General features: G+C 31.7%; 1 protein-coding gene across 1 annotated transcript in view; it reads left to right on the forward strand.

Annotated features, from left to right (window-relative positions):
- FCHO2 (FCH and mu domain containing endocytic adaptor 2) overlaps nt 1-23,563 on the forward strand; it is a 127,868-nt gene that overhangs the window by 82,242 nt on the left and 22,063 nt on the right. The window contains 8 exon segments of the mRNA XM_063087601.1: nt 7,210-7,267; nt 7,545-7,720; nt 9,164-9,175; nt 9,554-9,578; nt 11,287-11,329; nt 13,109-13,200; nt 18,593-18,696; nt 23,139-23,268. Coding sequence (XP_062943671.1) covers nt 7,210-7,267; nt 7,545-7,720; nt 9,164-9,175; nt 9,554-9,578; nt 11,287-11,329; nt 13,109-13,200; nt 18,593-18,696; nt 23,139-23,268 — 640 coding nt within the window.

The raw sequence follows: 23,563 nt of genomic DNA on the forward strand, positions 1-23,563 counted from the left end.
CAAACTGTTCACTAGACACTGATGATAAGTATAGGAGTTTCAAACAATCTCTCTCCTTTGCTTATTGTTCTTGCTTGCAGAAGTATTGTTTCCTTTGGCCCCAAAACATTTTGGTCTTTTACAGCACAATAATGTACAAAAATAACTAAAACTATTTTGTGAAACATTGTGTTTTATGTTACTTACCTAAGATAAAACTAGTATTTTTGTTTTATATTTCAGCTTTAAAATAAGAAAATTATATTTGTTAATGAATTTATATGAAAATCAAGAAATATTCTTCTAATGAGCTCTGTAGTTAAAATTGTCACAGTGTTTTGGAGTTATTATATTTACCTTACCCATTTGCCCATTTGGTTAAGTAACTAATGAAAAAGTCAGCAGATGTATCTGGCATTTACTTTAGTACTCATAGTACATTTTATTTCTGTTTTTTTCTTTTCTTTCTATTTTTTGGCAGCTGGCTGGTACAGGGATCCAAACCCTTGACCTTGGTGATATGAGGCAGTGCTCTAGCCAACTGAGCTAACCGGCCAGCCCTATTTCTGTATTAATTATAGCATTTATTTGATGAGCTCAACGTTGAGTAAAATCTTTTGATACTTCATGTTTTATATATACTCCCTTTAAGTAAAACATTTTTAATTCTCTCAGTAGTTGACTGATACTATTCTATGATGAGTAATATTATCCAGTTTTGAACTTTAGCCAGTACTTATCTGGAATTAGGAAAGGGCTTTTAAAGAGAATATAAAATTCTAATGCCATATAAGAAATGATTGATACATTTCACTATGTAGCAATGAAAAATTTATAAAATTAGAAAAAATACACCATAAAAGGATTTGAGTCATCACAAAGAAACTGGCAGAGTATATTTGCAAGACATGTGACAAGGGGCTAATTGTTTTTCTTTATAAAATTTTTATACAGATCAGTACAAAAGGTAAGCAAAGGCTGGCTGGTGCTGATAACACCAAGGTCCAAGGTCAACCCCCTGTACCATCCAGCTGCAACCCCCCCCCCCAAAAAAAACCCCCGAAACAATCAAAAAAGGTAAGCAAATGCCCAGAAGGAAAAGAGCATAGGATAAAAACAGACAACTTTCATAAAAAGAAATAAAAGTAGTGAATAGCCATAGCAAATGTTGCTCAAAATAGTAGTCTCATTCTGATGCAAATTAGAATGAAATTACTGTATTCTACAGTCAATCATACTGACAAAAGTTTTGATACACTCATACTGTTGGTAGGACTATAAATTGGTACAATCTGTCCTGTGGATAATTTGGAAGTATTGCCCCAAATAAGACTATATATATGAATATGCGCACACACACACCCCTCCCCCGCACACACACACCCAGACTTGATCAAGATAGTTGCATATATACAAGGTAAGGAAAAGAAGGGAGAGAGAGATTTTATTTCAACATTGTTTATATTAGCAAAAACCTGGAAATATCAAAGCATCCATCAAAATGGAAACTTGTTAAATAAATTATTAAACATTCGCTTGATGGGGTAATGGTCAGATGTTATAAAGAATTAGGTTGATCTATGTCTGCAGATGTGGAAAGAGCTTACTAAATAAAAGCAAGTGTGATTTTTTAAGTGATTGCTATTTATAAAATATATGTTTATAAAATATAAATTATATAAAATATAAATATGTAGGTATATGTGTTATCTTTTTTTAAAAGAATGAATTACAAGACACTTAATTGTGGTTACCTTTAGGAAGAGAGATTACAGTGTTGGTCCAGGGAAAGGAGGCTTTCATTTTTTGTTATTCCTTTTTTTTAGGGTCTATTATTTATTTATGGCTTATTCATGGCCTCATCTTACTAATGACTTTAAAAAACATCAGTAGGCTATCTTGATAGGGAAATTATTTACCTCCTGTTCCTGTTTTTTTAAAGGTTTATGTAATTTTTTTTTTTTTTTTTTTTTTTTTTTGGTGGTTGAAAATGCCAGTGTCTTTATTTTGCAAAAGCTATTTGTTCCTCTCCCAGCACACCAAAATATTCACTGGAAGAAGGCTGGAAAATAGCTATTTAACTAGAAGAGTTGGTTTAAGAATTAGTGTGATGAAATCTTGCAAAAAGCAAAATTTAGTGGAGGTCGGGTTTATATATATAGCTAATTTTTAAAAATTAATTTGAGGGACTGCATCTTTTGAATGTTGACCAAGGAAGTGTGAATTGTTCTTTTGTTTTTTTTTGTTTGTTTGTTTTTGTTTTGGCCAATGTTTCCATTCCAAAAAGAGAGAGATTAAAAAACATTCCATTGACACTTGAACTACATTCCAATATATTTTTTTAAATCACCACCACCACCACAACTGCCTTTAAGATTGGTGGGTGAAGTTGCCTGTTTTGTTTTTCTTCATATTGCTTTTGAACTAATTCTTTCCTCCAGCAGTGTGGAATGTAGAAACAATGTATCGAATGGGTAAAGATGTACACAGATAATATATACATTTTTATTAGTATGAGGTTTCTGTGAATATTTCTAGTGTTGAAAAAGCGGTACTCTAAGAATCACTGCTTTTTAAAAAAAACATTTATTTTGAAATAATTATAAATTTACAGAAAGCTGCAAATACTGTACAGAGCATTACTGTATACCTGTCACTCCTTTCTCCTGATGCTAACATCTTGCAAAACTATAGTACAGTATCACAATGAGGATATTGACACTAATTTAATCAATATAGAACATTTTTGTTACCACAAACGTCCCTCATGCCGATTGCCCTTTTGCAGCCAATTCTCTTTATTTCTCACTCACTCCTTAACTTCTGGCAACCACTAAAACCTTTTCTCCATTATCTATTATTTTGTTAGTTCAAGAATGTTGTATAAATGGAATCATGCAGTACATACCCTTTTAAGAATGGCTTTTTCACTCAGGACAGTTCTTTGGTGATTCATCCAAGTTGTTGTGTACATGAATAGTTCATTCTTTTTTATTGCTGAGTAGTATTCCATTTTATAGATGTTCCATAGTTTGCTTAACTATTCATCCATTGTAGGACATTTTAATTGTTTCCAATTTTCAGCTGTTAGAAATAAAGTTGCAGTGAACAATTGTGTATAATTTTTTGTGTGGACATAATGTCCACCTCTCTGAGCCTTGTAATTTTCTTTCTGAAATCTAATTTATCTAATATTAAGACAGCCACTTTTGCTTTATTATTATAATTATTATTATTAATGTTTGCATGGTATATTTTTTCCTTCCTTTTTCTTTTAACTTACCTATATGATCATATTTGTAAGTTTTTTGTAGATAGCATATAGTTGGATCATGACTTTTAAATTCATTCTGCCGATCTCTGTCTTTCAATTGATGTATTCAGACCATTTATATTTAATGGTGTATCAGGATTTAAATCTGCCATTTTATGTTTTGCTTTCTGTTTGTTCCTGTTTTTTGTTTTCACTTTTGTTTCCTTGCCTTCCTGTGAATTATTTGAATCTGTTTTAGAATTCCATTTTGATTTATTTATAGAATCTTTGAGTGAACGCTTTGTAGAGCTTTTATGTTTTTAGCAGTTGCTCTAGGTCACTCTCCAGTACCTTCAGATAGATGTTTATGTATTTTGATCAGAGTCTGTAGTTGTAATCTGCAGGAGGTTGGTCCAGAAGCAGCTTACTCAGCCTTATAGAAAACAGCTTGGAATTATTTTAAATTATTACGTTATACCTGTATAGTGTTTTATTTTTATTTTTATTTTTTTGACGGGTAAGGGGATCGCAACCCTTGGCTCGGTGTCGTCTGCACCATGCTTAGCCAGTGAACGCACCAGCCATCCCTATATAGGATCCGAACCCATGGCCTCGGCACTACCAGCGCCACACTCTCCTGAATGAGCCATGGGGCTGGCCCATGTATAGTGTATTTTAAACAAATTTTAAGTGGTGTCAGCTATCAAATCACAAATATAACCTCCAGGAGACTGAATGCCTAGTATGTATCTAGAGTATTTGGAATAGGGATAAAGTATTTTGAAAAAAATTTTTCATTCTGATTTCTAATGAATCCACACTTGGCAAAGTTTCTTTATTTTTAAAGTATTTTAAAATAATATTTGCATTTTGACAAGCAATACGTAGAGCTCAAAGAAAATAAATCATAACTATGGCATTTGTCATCTTTTTATCTGTGGGATCTGCTATATCTACGTTAGGTTTTTTATTTCTAGTCTTTAATTACCTCTGTTAACTCACCGCTAGCAACATTAGACCATTTTTTAAATCTGGAAGCCATAACTGTGTAAATGCTTTTCTCAGTTCTCCTTGACCTTGTGCTGTGCTCACATTCACAATCCTTCATATTCCTCTTGCTGAGATTTAGAAAGTGATTGGAGGAAGAATGGCATACCTTAACCAGTAAAAAGATTTTTGTGATATCGTGGCATTCCTTGGCAGTCTTTTTTTTTCTTTTTTAAAACTTTCTATTTAGAAATAATTTCAAATGTACAAAAAAAAAAATGCAAGAATAAAATAATACAAAGAACACTTATATACCCTTTATTTTTACTACATTTGCCTTACCAGTTTCATTTTCTCTATATATGTGTATGTGTTTATATATGTATGTATAATATTTTTTTCTGTTCCATTAGAGCATAAATTAAATGCGCTATGGTCCTTTATCCCCAAATACTTGTGTGCATTTCCAAAAAAATAGGAATTTTGTTTACCTAACTGTAAAAGCATACTCAGAGAAGTGTCCCTTCCTCCTGTATCCCTTCTACCCCATTGCTATCCCTTGCAGATAACGAACTTCATTGTGTTTCTGATTATTCTTCCAGTGTTTTTATTTTTTCATAAAGATAAACATATATGTACATTTTCTTATTTTCCCTTATTACTTAAAAGATATCGTACTATATATATTCTTTTATACTTGGCTTTTTAAAATTAGCAGTATTTCCTGGAAATCACTCCATGTTAGTTCATAGAAAACTTGCTAAATCTTTTTTTTTTTTTTTATAGCTACATAGTAGTCATTTTGTTTCTTTACTGTAGTTTATTCTAGTATTCTTGGACATTTTAGTAATTGCCAGTAATTTTGAGTTACATAGCTTTGATGAATAACCTAGTGCATGTGTATTTTTAAATTGTTGGAGGTGTGTCTTTGGGGTGAATTCCTAAAAGTGGGCTTCCTGGGTGAAAGGGTAGATACCATGGAGTTTTCTTAGATATTGCCGAATTTCTGTCTGTGGGGGTTAAACCATTCTGTATTTATACCAGCAGAGTATGAGAGGGCATTTCCCCACAGCTTTGCCAACAGAGTGTATTTCTAAGCATTTGAATTTGGTATCTTAGTGTAATTTTAATTTTCTTGAGTGGTTTTTTTTTTCCCTCGGTAGTGTTTTATTTCCATTTTTTGGTTCGTGGTCTTTATTTCCATTTACTTAAGCCGTCAGTCCTCTTACTTCACCACACTCCAGCCCCAGACACACACAGTCTTAACCTTTTTGGGTGAAAAATTTGTTATCCATAAAACTTCTGGCATTCCTGGCCAAACACCTATTCTCTTCCTTTCGTTTTTTTTCCCTAGTGCCCGAGGAACCAGGGGCCTCTTTGTTTTATCTTGGGTTTTTTTTTATTCTTAGAGGACCTTGTTCCCATTTTATCTCTTCTCATTTCTGCAATATCTGTAATATTTATTGGCTCTTCTGCCTTCAGGTATGCTGTTTCCTTTAACTTGAAAAAAAAACTTTTCCTGAACACCTGAACTGAACATTTGTTTCTCTCTTTCTGTGTCTTTGTTGATGTTATTTCTCCTCAGTTGCGATGCTCTTTCTTCTTTTTCCACCTATGAGTTTTATAATGTGAACAGAAAGCTGCTAAAATGCTTTGAAATTAATTTCCATCTGAATCATAATATTTAGCAACTTCTGCCGTTTTTGTATATTCCCATCTAGATTATTTTTAACTTTTTATTATGAAGAATTTTAAACAAATGCAACAATAGGTAATATAATATTACAGTCTCTCGGGTATCCATCAGTAAGCCCCAAAAGCTTTCCATAACCAATCTTGCTCTTCTGTTTTCCCTGCCCAAATTCCAGAATAATTTAATTTTATTTGGATGTATGTAATATATATCTCTAAGACATAATCAAAATATCATCACATCTAAAGATAATTTACAGTAACTCCTTAGTATTTTCAAATAACCATTCAGTGTTTATATTTATCATTATTTCTTAATAGCAGTTTTATTTCACTTTGAATTTGTTGCTATGTCTTTATAAAGTCTCTCTTGATCTCCTTCCTTTCCTCCTTTTTCTCTTTAGCTTTCTATTTATTTGTTGAAGAAACTGGGTGGTTTGTTTTGTGGTTTTCTTTAGTCTGGATTTTGCTGATTGTATTTCCACTGTATACTTCAAAAAGTTCCTGGAAAAATGGAATTGAAAGATAATACGAATCTTTCCACAAACTTTTTGAAGACCCCTTGTATTATGTTTTACTTTATGTAAATTGTAAATTAGCATTTAGATCTAGAGTCTTGATCAGATTCAGCTTTGAGTTTTTTGGTTTTGATTTGTCATGGATACTTCTCTCAGGAGGCACATGATGTCTACTGGTCTCTGTGAGATGTTGGCAGACATAGATGTTTTTTCCTAAATAATTTTATTAGCTCACCCAGACTTAAAGCTGCTTAAAAAGGCCCTAGATCTTATATTTTTGTAGGGATATGTGGAATATAAAAAGTTATAACATTGAGAATATTTACCTTGATAGTTCTTTTTAAAAAATTACTTATTCTAGGATTGGCCGGCCAGCTCAGTTGGTTAGAGCATGGTTTTGTAAAAACAAGGTCAAGGGTTTGGATCCCCATACCAGACAGCCACCAAAGAAAACTTATTCTTCCTGATTCATAACAGAAATTGCAGATTTTGAACAATCTGAATTCTTCATCTTGGTGATTTCTTGCCCTGAAATTATCAATTGTATTTCTCTTGTTTCATTTTGCAGGTCTTCTTTTAGACATCTGAGGCATGGAGTATAATTTGAAGCTAATTAACTAAAAATATGTATTTTTCCCACAGTGTTGATAATTTTATTGATAGGTTAATATTTGATAAATTATTTAGTTCCTCAATAATAGTTAAGCCTGTTTTGCTAATCTTTAATAGTTTTGTGTATTAGAGTTGTCATTATAGTACTTTTTTTTCTTTTTCCAATAGAACATTCCTGATGTAGATGAAGAAGGCTATAGTATTAAACCAGAAACAAATCAGAATGATATCCTTTCATCATTTGGGTATTCTCATAGATTGTATTGGCGTATAAGTAGACAGTTGTAACAAAATAATGTATTACTTAAAACCTTTTCAGATTTTTAATTAATTATAATAAAATATGACTCCTTATTCTTCATTTGAGATGTTTTTATTAATCTAAGTTAGTTTTATGTTTGTTAAAGTTCATCTTGCTCTTAAAGGTTTTGTTTTTGTAAATGTGTGAAAAACTGATTATTTACTAAAATAACTTAAAACTAAATTCTTTAACTGATACTCACATACCAAAGAGAACCATTTCTACTCCTCTAGTGATTCTGATACTGATGATGAAGAACCAAAGAAGTATCGGATAGAAATCAAACCTATGCATCCAAATAACTCACATCACACAATGGCTTCTTTGGATGAATTAAAAGTATCTATAGGGAATATAACACTCTCCCCAGCAATATCTGTAAGTAAGCACATAAACAAGTTTGTATTCTTTATATGGAAGTCTTCTTTTTTTTTTAACCTCGCCTACCTGCTTCTGGTTAATTTTAGGAATAAGTCACTTAGCAATAGTTAAGCACATTAAATGAGGAAATATTTAGTTTATAATTTTTATACAGGCAAATAAACTTGTGAGTTTGGCTTAGTTTTACCTGCTTTTGTAATTTGTTGTATTTTATAAACAGTGCTGTTTCTCTCAGGAAGAATTTTTTAAAATTTGCAGTGTTAATCTTTTCTTCATCTAATTTTAAAGTTTTTCTTCCATGTTTTGTGAATATTATGTAAAAAATGAATTTAAAGATTAAATTATGTCCTTGCATTTTTTTGTCTGTTACTGTAATATTTGTTTTCTTATATTTTTCATCCAAGGTAAAGCAAACATAAGATGTCTTTTAAAATTTTTTTTATTGTACATATTTATGGAATATAGTTTGTTGTTTCAATGTATGCATATATTGTATAATGATCCAACAAAGATAAGATTACTTAGTGATGAGTCCTCAATTCTAAAATACCATGCTTAATAGCTTTGGAGGGAGAAATAAAACATTACCATAATAAATCTTTCCATTGATGTCATATTCTAAATTTAGAAATGTTACACTATGGGAAAAAAGCATGTCTTAGAGTGACAAGTACTCATATATCTATACATTATCATCATAATTGATATCAAATGTTCTCCTTGATAATGGAGAATGAAAGTTCTCAACATTTCATATTGTTATCCAGTTAAATATTTTCAGAAGTCTGTAAGTATTTGCTTGGGAAAAAAGTGTTTTTCTCTTAGTCATGCATTTTAGAATATAATTTTAGAATGGTATTTTTCCACCAAAAATATTTCTGAAGTAATGTTTTATTTTACCATTACTATTTAACGTTAAGATTAATGTTAAATTATAGAGTTGCTTAAAATATATTGTATATATGAAGTAGGAAGTTGTGAACCATTAATTGTTATTGTGCAAGAGCAGAACTAATTTAAAATATATATGTAAATAAGTAAAATAAAAGCCTAGAGGAATATATACCAAAATGTTAATCCTCTATATCTTTAGGGTAATGAGATCATGGATGGTTTAAAATTTTCTCTTTTGTGTTCTTTTCTCTCTTCTATTTGTTTTTAAAACAATGAACATGTATTAATTTCATACTCAGAAAATTAATAATGAGAAAAATAATAGTAGTTAATATTGGATTTGAAAAAAAGATATCTTTGAGTATGTTTTGTTGCCCAGTTTGCTTATCTAGCAGACCTCCCCCTCAACAATGTATATATTTTAAGGTGTATGTATTTTATGTATCATTCAGAATGGAATAGACAAATTTTTAGGGCAGGAAAATGCAATATTTTAAATTCTAAACTGAACAGTATGTCTTTCTTTTTCCTTCCATGTACTACTAGAGACACAGTCCAGTAAGTGCAAGACTTTATATTTTTGCCTGTTGACTTTTACAAAAATTATTGTAATGTTTGAAAATTGATTTTCAAAATATTTGTGTTAAATTATTTAGATTAGCAAGTTATGGTATCTTGCTATAAATGTTAATGTTTTCATATTTTAAAAACATTTTATTGGGTGTTAAAGGTACATGTATTATTAGTTTTTACTGTAAAACAAAAAGTACTAAAAGTTTTTTCTATATATCTTTTATGTAAAAACAGTTTACAACTGAGTAAATATACTGAAAACAATTAAAATTAGATTTACCAGTATTAACATTTTACCACATATTTCATTGCCAAATTAAATTAATTGTTTAATGTTACTTAGTTTTTGCATTTCTGTTTTAGGTCCAGATGAATCGGAATGCGTCTAGTAAGTTTGACATTTGAATTGGTTATTTTATGTCTGTTGAAATTTGTCAGGCAATTTGTTAATCTTGTAGTTTTATGTAGCTGTAGAAATAAATGGTCTTTTCTCATCAGGAGCTAGAAGGATAGTTACTTTAAAGAGAAAACAAATTATATTTCTTGTAGTGCTGAGAACCTGCCTTAAACTTTAATACATGTCTACAAAAACATTTTTCAGAAACCAACAAAGCCAAAGAATAACTTCTGATTATGAATGTTTAACTGTTTCACTAGCATACTTTGTTCTCATGAGCCAGAAGGCATTTATAAGATGAGTAATATCTTTAGCTTTATCTGTTTTAAGTCATATCATAATTACAATTTTTATTATATGGTTTTGAATATAGTAACTTAATTATAGTAAAAATGTTTATAGGGTGTAACCCCTTTTATAGAATCATGCATTAAAAATAACAAGAGTTGTGATAAAAATAGAGTTGAGGGGATGGCCCCGTGGCTCACTCAGGAGAGTGCGGTGCTGGGAGCGCCGAGACCGCGGGTTCAGATACTATATAGGGATGGCCGGTGCGCGCTCACTGGCTGTGCGCGGTAAGGACCACACGATGCCGAGTGTTGCGATCCCCTTACTGGTCAAAAAAAAAAAAAATAGAGTTGAGACAGCCCACCCGAAAGCTATGTGCTTTTGTCAGTGGAATGCTTAACAAAAACTATAACATCAATTCTAATAAAGATTCTAGCACAATTAAAAAGACCTGTTGAATCCATACTAAGTAGTAAAATAAAAGTAAGGATTTTAACTTTAAAAAGTAAATATTGATGGTAGCTTGATAATAGGAGACGTGAGGAAAATGATGATAAACGGAAGCTGCTAAATTATGGAGATAAGGGCAAAATGCAGAAAGATGGAGAACAGCACAATTAGTACGTTAAAGCAGTACAAACAGCCAAACAGAGCCAAATGGAAGAATGGAGTGTGTATGGGCATCGTGTACAATGTGGTACTTCTCCGTAGTTTGCTGCAGTTCTTCATATTGATGTACTCTGCATTCATCAGCTATTGCTTGGTGATACAAAACATTAAGGTGCAGGGAAAATTGCTTATGCACCAATAAGACCTTTGCATTACTGATGCTGTTCCCTGTTTACCAGTTGCTTATGAAATGAGTCATGTTACAAATGCAAAAGGTAACAAAACAGACTTTCTTGTGAAGAAGCTGTTGCTCTAGGTTGCTATAAAAATTTTAATTTTTCAAAATAGAATTTCTTTCAAGAGTTAACTACTTTTGGTCAGTATGATAATCACTAATATTCTTAGAACTAGAAAAATGCGTTCATGATTTATCAGTTAAAATTCTTGAGTAAAATTTGTGTATTTAAACATTTCTTCTAATTTTAAAAGTTGCAACCCATATTTTCTCTCTAGCAATTTTATTTTGATGAATATCACAGTTTAGTTGACTTAAGGAAGTTCTTACCAAAGATGTTGGACAACATCAAGATTTTGCAGAAATTCAGCTGTTATTTTAAAATGCATGATAGAAAACCTGTTGAAAGCTTATTTACATTTTTGTTACAATTGTTTATATTTACATTATCAGTTCCAAAATTTTTAAATTGTTCATAGTATTGGGATATGTGTTTAGAGTTTCTCTTTTAATTAAAATATTTTATTTGATTATAATTTTTTCACAATATTTTAATTTTTTAACTAGATGAGGAGTTAACAAAATCAAAGCAATCTGTTCTACCCAATGAGTAAGTTCCATGTTTAATATTTTATAAATATACTTTATTTTTCAGGGCATTTTTAGGTTATGGCAAAATTAAACAGAAGGTACAGATATTTCCTGTATACTTATCTCTACATATGGCCAACCTCCCTCACTATCAAAATCCCTCACCAGAGTGGTACATTTGTTACAATTGATGAACCTGCATTGACCATCATAATTACTCAAAGTCCATAGATTGCATCAGGGTTCACTCTTGGTGGTATATATTCCACGAGTATTGACAAATGTATAATGACATGTATCCACCATTATAGTATCACAAAGTATGTTCGCTACCTGAAAAATCTCTGTGCTCCACCTATTCATCTCTTCCTTTCTCTCACGTTTAAATTTTAAGTATCCTTCTTTTGTGTTTTTTTTCTAGCCAGTTTTATTACCTCTGCAGTTTCAATTCCATTAAGATGATTACATCCTGTTTTCTAAACTGCAAAATGCCATGTTGGTGATTTTAGATGTTTAAAATCATTTCTCACTTGATAATATTGCTTTTTACAATGATTTTTTAAAATATTCATTCAACTGCAGTTGGCCTTGGTAATCTCATTACTTCTAAATGAATGATGGTATCCTAAGTTCATACATACCTGTATTTCATCTAGTTATTCTCATGGAAATTTTCTCATTTCTTCCTTCAATTTTGACTTCAACCTTGTAAAACAGACTGTATACTTTATGAACTTCAAAATGAGGAACTGTTTCAATTAATTTGAAAAGGGAGAGGGCTAGAAGGCATGTTTCCTGCTCTTCTTAAAAAGAATAAAAAATGTTAAGCCATTGTTGCATGGGTCCCTTTTCACTTCTGTATGTCAGTAAGAATACTTCGAGTTCATGTTTTTTTACATGAGTAAAAGTAGGCTTAATTAAATGGAAATGGATAATTTAAAATATTTGATACTCTTGAGGCACTAATTGAGCATAGTGGTGGTATTTATGGGATTTATCATTTTTAAAGATAAGTTGTTTAGTGTATTAAAACTTTGTTTTTAGGAATCATTTATGTGATTGTAGTGCTAGGCTTTATCATAAAAGATGTAGTGTGCTTCCATGTAGGGTGCATGTTGAGAAGCTAGATATGTGCTTTTAGATAATTTTAACATTTTTATTATGGTGGGCCTTTTTCTAATATATCTTAAGATATTTTTTTAAATAATGGCAGTTTGATACATTAAAGTATTGAAGCCACCTTTCTGTACTTACGGACTTTTAAAAAATATCCATTACCCTTTTTCTTCTTTTTCGAAAATAAGTGTGGCCTTATAAAATTTCTGCCTGATTTCACATCACTTAAATTTTCTGTCCAAGACTAGGTGCTAGGTGTGGCTCAGTAGACCTAAGACTGTTTTAGAATCAAGTAGCTGTGTGTCTTAGGGCAGCTTATCTAGATTCTTTGTGCTGCTTTTTTTCATAGTATAAAACTGACGTCATTATTCCCATTTCTGGCAGCCCCCAGGGTGCTTATAATCCAACAAGGTGCAATCAGTGGGGATTAATCTTTCCCACTGCCCCCTACCAACTTCCCATACATAATGTTATTGTAAGTTCTGCTTATAGCATTTAACAAATATTGGTATATTAAATCTGGTAATTAAATTCACATGTATCACTGGCAGAATATCCAACTCTTTAGTTATGTATATTGAGCTGTCAGAATTCTTTCTATGAAATAACGATAAATGACTAGATTTTATACTAATAAAATATTCTTTTGTTAAAAATCCTTATTTTTTAAATGCTGTGGTAGGAAAGGGACCAGTGACTTACTTGCTTGGGACCCCTTATTTGGACCATCTCTTGATTCATCTTCTTCAGCTTCACTAACTTCATCATCATCAGGTAAATCTATATCTATATCTATATCTATATATACATTTAAAAATCAGGAATATGGTAGTTATGTTTTTTCGTATTGATTTATTTCACTACTGTGTATTCTACTTAATGATCAATTTTTTTTTTAACTTGTCCTCTGATCATATTGCCAGATGAAAGTGATTTTATACTGGTTTTGTTAACTTAGCTTAAAGATCCTATAGATTAAACAATAAACATTTATAAAATTCCAAGCATTTTTAAAATTGATTTATTTATTTCTAGGCAACATTGAATATCATAACGCAAATAATTCTTACAGTTTATAGATAATTGATATGCATATATATGCGTTAATGTAACCAGTCCTTTCTTGATGAACATTCAAGTTGCATCTACTTTTCTAGTATTATGAACATACATGGAAATAACAGATTTTGTGCACGTCTCATAATATCCTTGTAAGAATTTATCAGTATAAAATATGTGGGTCACAGGATATACACATTGATACTTATTGCCAAACTGCTTTCCAGAAAGGCTTTAATACTTCCCGAGGAGTATATGAAAGAACTTGATGAATGCTTTTTAGTTGTTGTTTTGACAAGAATATGTCAAGTTTCTCTTTTCTTCAAAATATAAAGTTGCCATTAGCCAAAAACCAAAGTAGGCATCAAAAATACATGTTTAATAAAACCACTGCTTGTTCAAAACAAGAAAAGAAAATCACTTTATGTTGATCTTCTCCCTCTTCTCTGGGATTTCAGAATCACCATACAGTATTTGGGATGAATGAAGTGCTGTAATCATGGGGACAGGACTTAAATCTGTTCATGCTGTGTCACTCTGCTAGGAACTGTGTACATTCTAATTAATTTCACCACATTAACAGCTGCACGAAGTCCTTTTTATTGTCCCTATTTTATAGATGAAAAAAGTTAAGCTCAGAGATAAGTAACTTCTCCTAGATCGTATAGCTAGGAAATGGTGGAAACAAGATTCAGACCTGGATCATACTAATTCTAAAATCATTGTTCTATCTATCACACTCTGACAGATTAACAACAAAAAAAGCCATGTTAAAACATTTTACTATTAATAAATAAATATTAGCATTTAAAATTAGACTGTTTAGAGACTAAATATTTTAAAAAGAAACTACAAATGGATTATAAGAAACCTTAACCCTAAATACTATTTGGAATTTTGAAGGGAGAGTAATCTGCTCCTAATACTTGTAAAACAGCAAGAAACAGTCAATAGATAGTTGAATATACTATGAAGTGGCATTATAACCTTTCTCAATGGGCATTTGTTATTATTTATTTTATTTATTATATTATTTATTTATTTATTTTATAAAACCCACCTTACAAATATATTGTACAAAAAAAACTGAAGTTGTTGCTAAGCTCTCTCTTTTTTATTTAGTAAAAACTGTCAGAATGATATTTTGTATTTAGAATGAAGAGTCCTAAGCAGTATTGTTAAGTTTTGTTAATATTCCTTTATCAATTCTTTATTAAAATCGTTAATAAAAATTTTCAAATTGGCTTTACTGGCGTTAGTTATGTAGAAATTTCTTCATAATTCTGCTTATTGTTTCTTGTTATTTTCTTTAGTACAATCTCTTTCTTTTCAAAAAGTTCTCTCTTTTCCTCTTGATATCTGTCTAAAGAATGGTTCACCCATATTACTTTCACGTCAGGCAGAAAATGATTCGTTTTCATCCAGTGGTCATTTGATGTTTAGCATATAGGAAATGATAAATCCTTTGTTAACCTTTTACTGATTTTTCAGTTCAGTATGCATTTTTAAACCTTCCTATTATAAAGTTTGAAAAATAATGTCATAAATTATTTTGCCCTTCCAAAAATGTTAGTAATATGCAAAAGAGATAATTATCTAATTATAGTAATTATTATTAAGTCTTTGCTTGAACAGAATATAATTATTGATCAAACTGATCAATGCATTATTGTGATTCTCCTGTTCTACAAAACTGGCCCTAAGTGAAATTGTGAAATAGGCAATTTGTGTTAAATTTTGTTCTACCACTTTTCGCAATGCACTTTCTCCCCATCTTAACATCTTCTACTCAGGTACCCATTTTCACATTTTAGCAAGGTCCAGGTTGTGAGATTTTTCCTTCCCCTCCTTTGTCTCTTTTAGAATCTTAATTTGTCAGTGACCTCATCTTAGCTAAAGCAGTCTAATAAAATGATTCCAACCAATCAGTTAATAATAAGATAAGCCTCCCAGTGTTGTTATATGTTTATAAAAAGGATTCTTACAGCTTGTCTGAGAAGTAGTATCAGTTTCATCTTGTACCATGTAGACTATAAGTAAAATTCATGTTTATTTTAAAATATGAATATATACAAACATTCATGTATGTCTTTTTAAAATTTTAATGTAAATATCTCATACCTACCTCCCCTTTGATTAGTGTCAGTGTAGACCATTTTCTTCTCTGCTCATGAGTTAATTGAGCTCTTCTGCTGTGCAAACCCCTTAAAATTATCTTTCAAAAAATATTAGGCTGGTTTTTAATATTAACTCCAACACTGATGTAGTCCAAAATGCTTCCTATCTAGTTTTGTCACTAGCTGTCAGGAACTTTGTTGAGTGCCACATGTACACAGCACCATCACTTTGCCATCTTGTTAAGTCTTTTTAGACCTTGTACTGACAGTTACAATTACCTTTGCTTCTCCAGGAAAACAGGACTGATTCTGGCTTTATATAATTTTTGGACCTTCAATTATATGCAATTTTGGATCTTCAGTTTTTCATATGTACTTTAAGTTTCTTATGCTCATACTTGTTTTCCTCAGTTAATATGAATTTCAAGTTCCTGCTCTTGTTTCATGTATTATTAAATTGTAGTTTCAAGTAATTAAAATAACATTAAGACTAGAACTATTTAGCTATGTAGATTTATATTTTAGTTCTAGACTTTTCCAGTTACTTCTAGTTTTCTTTTTCTTCTTTTTTTCTCTTTTTTTGGTCTTATTCAGCTGACCTTAAAGGACAAAGTAGGAACATCACTTCCTCTTCCACTGATTTGCCTGGGTGTATGATAACTGAAAGTTTACTTGAAACCAGGTCAGATTCTGGGTCTGGAAAGCCCATCACAAGACTTTTCCACTAAGTCTGTATTCTGTCCTGCTATAATAACACCACTAGAGAACAGAGATAAATTTCCTTTTGCTTCATGGTGCAAAGTCAGTGGATTTTCTTTACTGATGAACTTGTTAGAATTAATAACTCCAGTACAACTCAGAAGGCATTCCAGAGATTGCATTGTAAAGTTGAAAATACCTTTGGGTTCCCTAACGCTTCAGATGGGATGTCTTCCAACAGCTGCATCTGTGAGGATCAAAGTGACTTTTGTCATTATATGTCCTGAAAAATTACTGACAGAAGAAGGTAACAGTGCTACTGATATTTCTTCTACACCATCATCATTGCTTCTGGATTCTAAATTAGTCTTTGCCTTTGTTCAGATAAAGAATTGTAAGGCAAATGTGTGTCCATTCCCCTTAAGTAATGTCTGAGGGCAGATATAGATTTAACTCATATATCCTATGTTTTTATACATTATAGTTCACTTCATATTTCTTGAAACACTGAATCTGATAGACATTCATAGCAGTGAGTTCCACCACCAGCAAAAAACAAAAGACAGTTAGGACACTTAAGAATGTAAACAACTGTAGTAATCTTCTCAGAGGCTTCTAGAAGCAGTACCTAATTGATATACACAAATATAATATAGATTCATTTATAAGCATTGGTATTAATAAGTATTGTTATTAGCTTTCCTCAAAAAGCAAATCCTGATTGTTTGAAGGAGCTGTCTTAACACTTGTACCAGGCATGGTTTGAGTCAATCTAAATGCCATTTGGATGGGCCACTTGATCAATAGTGAAGCTTCAGGTATAAGTGTCTCTGTTGTGTTAAGCTCTCTTATAAGCTTGAAATAACTTAACAATACAGTATAGGTCAGTGCTGGTTTCACTGATAATAAATATATCTTAAAAGTAGATATATCAAAGCACAAAGAAGCGTTATAGTCCTCGGATTGGTGTACATTTCTTCCAGTGTACAGCTTAATTAAAGTGTGAGTGCAGCATGAAAGAACTGGTGTTGACTGGAAGAAGGCAGCAGCCTCAGAAACTAAACTTGATTTCTTTCAGCTTTTTACCATTTTCCTCAGGCAACCTGAACTGTGCTTGTATCTTTTATCCCTTCTTCTGTTATGTTTTCTGAATGATTTGCTACCTCTCAGGCATTTACTTTCAATCCTGAGTGACTACCCTTTTCTTTAGGTCTCTTCCTACTACCTCCATGTCCCTTCCTTTCATGCATCCTTTCCTCTGTTGATGACCAAGACCCTTCAGTTTAACTGTTTATTTCCCCATGTATATATTTAGGCACATTTATATATTTTTAATTTTGCATATCTGTAAACTTAGAGAACTTGCTGAATATGTTTATAACCATCATTATATTTTTCAATTTCTGAATTATAGCACATATTTTAGAGTAGACCAAAGGGTTTTGAAAATCATCTTTATTTATTTATTTAAAGATGATTTAAACATATTTGCTTCCGTTCTTTCCTCACACTTTGATTATGCTAATACATGTGTGACTTTTGATGATGTACACTTGAATTTTATTCAGTAATTTCTGTCATGATAAGAGTTATTTTTACTTAGGAATGCTGATAATTCTGATTTGTAAATTGTGAAATTTGCAAATGGCACTGAAATACAGTCAACACTCAATTTATATAGGATTTGGGAAAAGCTTAGATATTTTGAACACTTACTAAAATTAATTGTAGTGATTTGGGGAAATGTTTTTTAGTAAACTAATAGAATATTTTTGATGCTTTTAATTAACCTAAAAACTGTTACAATGTGGTTCAACTTAAAAGTCAAATTAACAAGTTTAATTAAGGTAAGTGTTTTACTAATAGTTCACATCATTATTCTGAAGGCTTGGCTTCAAAGGCTTGGTCTTGCATTTACTGTCTGTAAACTAAATGTATTGGAAATTCTTTTATTTATTTAGCCTTAAATTCTTTTATTTTCACTGGCTAATTTATCAGATTTAATTTTTTATATATATAAATAAATGAAACAGAAATAAAATTTATATAATGTGTGTCAGTTTTATTGAAGGTTAACAATTTTTTTTTTTCAGGAATATTATTGGTAGTGTCAAAAAAGCATGTTTGATAAACAGACTCCCAGTATTTCAACAAACATCTGTAATTAGATTTTTTTTTAAATCCTGAAAAATAAGCTTTGAATTCTAACAGTTCCTTTATAATAGAATGTTTTTATGTAAAGATTGCTACATACTAATGATTTCTTCAAATTCTCTTTTTCCCCCCACCAGCCAGGCCCACAACTCCTCTTTCTGTAGGCACCATTGTCCCACCTCCAAGGCCTGCTTCCAGACCAAAGCTTACTTCAGGCAAACTCAGTGGGATTAATGAAATAGTATGTACTCAGGTTTTTTTTTTTTTTTTTTTTTTTTAATTATATAAGTGTTTTGGTTTAAGATGCAAATGCTATTTTTCTATATGTCCCTTTCCAGTTAAATGCTTGACGTTTTCTATGTGAGTCCTCAAAGAATAGAAAAATTTTCCCACCCAACAATTCCTTACTCTCCTTTATTACTTCAACAATAATACCTGTGGAACAAGACATTGTCCAGGAGGAAAGAGATTTCCTAAGAAAGTTGGCACATTACAGAAGCACCATTCAGTACCCATTTCCTTACAATAAAGAAGCAAATTTCATGTAATTCTGCTTAAAGTAAAATGTTAAGGAGGAAATAGTGGCCTGTTCTTAGGCTTTAGAAGTATACTGTCAGGAGGGTCCAGGAGGGCATCTAGTTCAGCTTTCTTTATTTTATACATGAGGAAACTGGCGTCTGTATCAGTTAATTGACTTATAAAAGTTTATATTGGGAAAAAAAAATCATTGGTCTTCAAAAGTCATGAGATATGAGAGAAAATATGTGGACTCTTTTCAGAGTGAGGCTCTCACAAACCAGTCTTCTTGCGTCCAATCTGTTCTGCTGTACTTCATCTTCTACACTAATTGCCAGTCTGATTGCCAGAATTGAATTTCTAAAAGTCAAGCTTAATCGTTTTTCCCCTTTGATATACATCTCCAATGGCTGTCCATAATCTATGTGATTGAATATTTTAGCTGATGTGTGAGACTCTTCATAAAGTTCCTCAACAACCTGCATTGCCAGACTAACTGCCTAACATAGATACCAGCCACTCGAAACTTTCCACTGTTGCCCAAACACATCATGCTCTATTATATAGCCATGTCTTCTTATTGTGCTCCCTCTATATGAAATGCCCCTCAGTTTTCTATGTAGCCCATTGACCTCTTTCTTTAAGCTAAATATCACCACCTAGGTAAAGCCCTTTTGGGTTATTTCATCACACCTCCTCCAGCAGATTCAATGATTCTCTTCCCTGTACCCATATACTTGGCTTATTTTTATATTAGTGCATATATCACATTGTATATGCTGTCTTTGTGTGTGTTTCTCTCACTGGACAATGCTTTAGCCAATTTCATATCCTCAGTACTTTGCGTAATACCTGTCACATTGTACATAGTTAGGCAATGTTCAGTGAATACATGAAATGGCTTGAGCACCAAGTGTTGAAATGGTGAAATCTTTCTTTTGCCTCCATCTCAATGAACAGTCTTAGTAGAGGTGAAATGACAGACTAGGTACAAGTTGCCGAGGAGGTGGTTATCATTTAAGTACTGTACAGTCATGTGCCACTTAACAAGGGAAATACATTCTGAGAAATGCATTGTTGGGCAGTTTTATTGTTGTATGAATCATAGAATGTACTTACACAAACCCAGATGGTATAGCCTACTGTACACCTAGGCTATATGGTATTTCCTGGTGCTCCCATGTGAGTAATACATTGCACTATGACTGGCTATTATGTCATTAGGCAATAGAAATTTTTTAGCTCCATTATAATTTTATGTGGCTGAAATGTCATCACATGGTGCATGACTATGTTATAAAAATTACTACATCTTAATTTGTTTTTTTTCCTGATTACAAAAGCAATGCACGATCATGTTGTAAAATTTGGAAGATACAGAAAACACAGAAAATTAAAAATTCCCTGTATATTTTACCACCAAAAGATAACTATTAATATATTTATATATATATTACTATTTTTTGAATGCAGAAGTATTTATCCAGAGGCAGTGAAATACAGTTTTTAAAAGTATAAGCTTATTAGCCACATACTAGCTGAGCAACATTAGGCAAGTTACTTATTCAGTCTCGGTGTCCTCATGGCAAAAACGTGTATAATGGTACTAGGTTATTGTGAGACTTAAATGAGTTAATATGTGTAAAATGCCTAGAACATTGTTGAGGTGCAAGTAATTACTCAGGAAAATTATTAGGAATGATATGTGTATAGTTCTAAATAAAAAGTTGTACTTTACATATTTCTAATTTGTTTTTCGCTTGAAAATATTTTGGGAATGTCTTTCTTGGTCTAGACCATGAATTATTCTTACTTAATAGTTTTCAAACTTCTTTAAAGTGCTAGAATCCTTTGTCAAATAATTTTAAATTGTAAGTGTATTAAAATAAATAAAAGTGGGACTCATAGTTGAATCTTCATATCACCCTCCCCTCCCCCATTCTTGAATGCCTTCTAGAATCATCCTTTGAGGGCTTTAGGCAGGGCTATTTGAAGTGACTGCAGAGTATTTTAGTGTTCTATCTTCTACACAGTTGTCAGAATTAAATCTCCAAAAGTTCCGAGAAATTTATTTGACATTTAGTTTATTTCCATGTTTTCATTGTTATAAAATAAACAGTGTCTTAATGAATGTCCTTATGTTTACTTCTTTGCAGACATTCATTATTTCCTTAGTAAAAAATTTTAAAAGTGAAATTCGTGAACTAAATGGTTCTGACAAATCAGAAATTCAGGGGAGGGGCCCAGCACTTGTGTATTAACAAGCTCTCTAAGTGACTTTGATGTACACTAACATATCAGAACCACTGTTTTACAAAGCAATGCTGTCCAGTAGAAATCTAATGCAAGCAATATATATAATTTAAAATTTTCTAGTAATCACATTAAAAAAGTAAAAACAGTGAAATTCATTTTAATATATTTTATTTTACCCAGTATATCAAAACATTATCATTTTAACATGTATGCAGTATAAGAATGGTTAATGAGATTTTGCATTGCTTTTATGTGTATGCTAAGTCTTCAAAATCTGTACTTTATATAAGCAACACAGCACATTTCAGTTTTGACTAGCCACGTTTCAAGTGTTAGTGGCTACTGTACTGGATAGTACAGTTCTAAAATAAGAGAAAACCACTTGAGAAAAGAGCTGTTTTTACTTTTCCAAAAAATTGTTCAGTGCAGTATAAAAATGCAGCCACATTATATTGACCATGAAGCCATGTTGCTGTAGGAAAAATGTCCCCTACAATAGTTTACCTCAAGACTTTTTCCAGGCTTGTAAGTTTCAGACCAGCTGTTGAATTCAGTATCTGTTCAGCCCCATATCCTGCACCACCTTCATCTGTGTACATAAACAGCTGCGTTTTTACACCTTGCTTTCTGTATTTTTTTCAACCTATTCTCCATAATAATGAATCATCAAAAAGCTGAACTCTGAGAAAAATAGTTAAATAATAGTTAAATGGTGGCAGGGAGGTGGGGTGGTTACAGATTGTAAAACACTTTGTGCAATAAAATCTAATTTTTATAAAAGTGTATATAAGTTTATATTCATGCAATGAAGAGTTGACTAATTTAGTGTATGAGTGATTATAGGGTTCTGTTTGTTTTTGCCTTTTGTTTTCCATGTCCCTTAAATAACTGAGGGCAGTTATCTTTCTTGTACACTGCTTCGTATCTAGTACCTAATCCAGAGCCTGACACATAGCAGACACTAAATAAATATTTGTTGTATTTGCTTAATACTTTCATACATAGGAAAGTGTTATTTTTAATTAAGCTAAATATGCCTTACTTTTTTAAAAAGTGAAACCCCTCAGGAAGTATTGCTAATGTATTATTGGAACAATTAGGAATTAGGAAGGGAAAAAAATTCATTCACCAGAGTTAAAGATAAATGAATTGGAGTTATATTTTTTATATTTGTTTTTATGTTTAATGGACAAGTGGGAAGACAACAGAATGAAGATTTTCTCAGATCTCTTTATGGGGTGAGCTTTCTCGATGAAGAAGCATTATAAGGAGTTATAAAGAAAAATGTGGACAGCTTTCTAAATGCCGAAAGTAAAGGGCAAGCAGTATTTAGGGTGGAAAATATTTGCAGCAAACAAGACAAAGGGTTAGTAGGTAGTGAAAGTTCAGGTAATACTAAGACCTCCCAAAACTACATCAGACCATTCATAAAAGTGAAAATGCAAATTTTATTTTTACCTATCAAATTAGCTAGAAAAGTTTTTTAATTATTATTTTTCCTTCTATGACTCATACATTCATTGCTGGCAAGGGTGCAGAGAAATGTTCTGATATGTTTATAGAAAGTAAAGTGAATAACCCTTTTAGGAAGCAGTTTGGTAGTATGTATGAAGAGCCTTCATACTGTTTAATAATTTAACTTCTGAGAATCTATCTTAAGCTTACTTTTTGAAATACAGAAAATGTTTTTTGCACAAAGACCCTCCTGACAACATTATCTTAAAATAGCCTTTTCACTATACGTGTTCTTGAAAATGATTTGACCTATGGTATCTCTGATTTTGAGTTATAGGAAACACACGGTAAATTTGGTTTGGTATATTAAGGTGAAATTTACCTGATACTTAAACATCTTCTCTGACAAGGGAGGAATTGTTTTAGCATTTTGGTAAATAACTTTTTGTTTTTAAGCCCAGGCCATTCAGCCCACCTGTAACTGCCAACACCAGCCCACCTCCTGCCGCTCCTTTAGCCCGAGCAGAAAGTTCTTCCTCTATCTCATCGTCTGCTTCATTAAGTGCTGCCAATACGCCGACAGTAGGTAAGTGGTTATCATTAATTACATATGAGATTTAACGTACAAAGTATGATCAGGTTTATATATATTTTTAAATGGGCTAGTGAAGAATTTAACATTAGAAATTTTGTTTTTCTGGAATCATCCCTGGCATTATCAAACTGGCCACATTTTCCTTTTCTGTTTTACCTAAATTGTCTGGATAGGAGAGTTTTAACTGTGGGTATTAGCACTGTTAAGAATGAGTCAAATTTATAAACTGCTGATCAGTATAAATAGTTGAAGGCAAAATATAAAGCAGTTCTTCCTACTAAGAACT

The sequence above is a fragment of the Cynocephalus volans genome, chromosome 2 (genome assembly GCF_027409185.1).
Source record: "Cynocephalus volans isolate mCynVol1 chromosome 2, mCynVol1.pri, whole genome shotgun sequence".
NCBI lineage: Eukaryota > Metazoa > Chordata > Mammalia > Dermoptera > Cynocephalidae > Cynocephalus > Cynocephalus volans.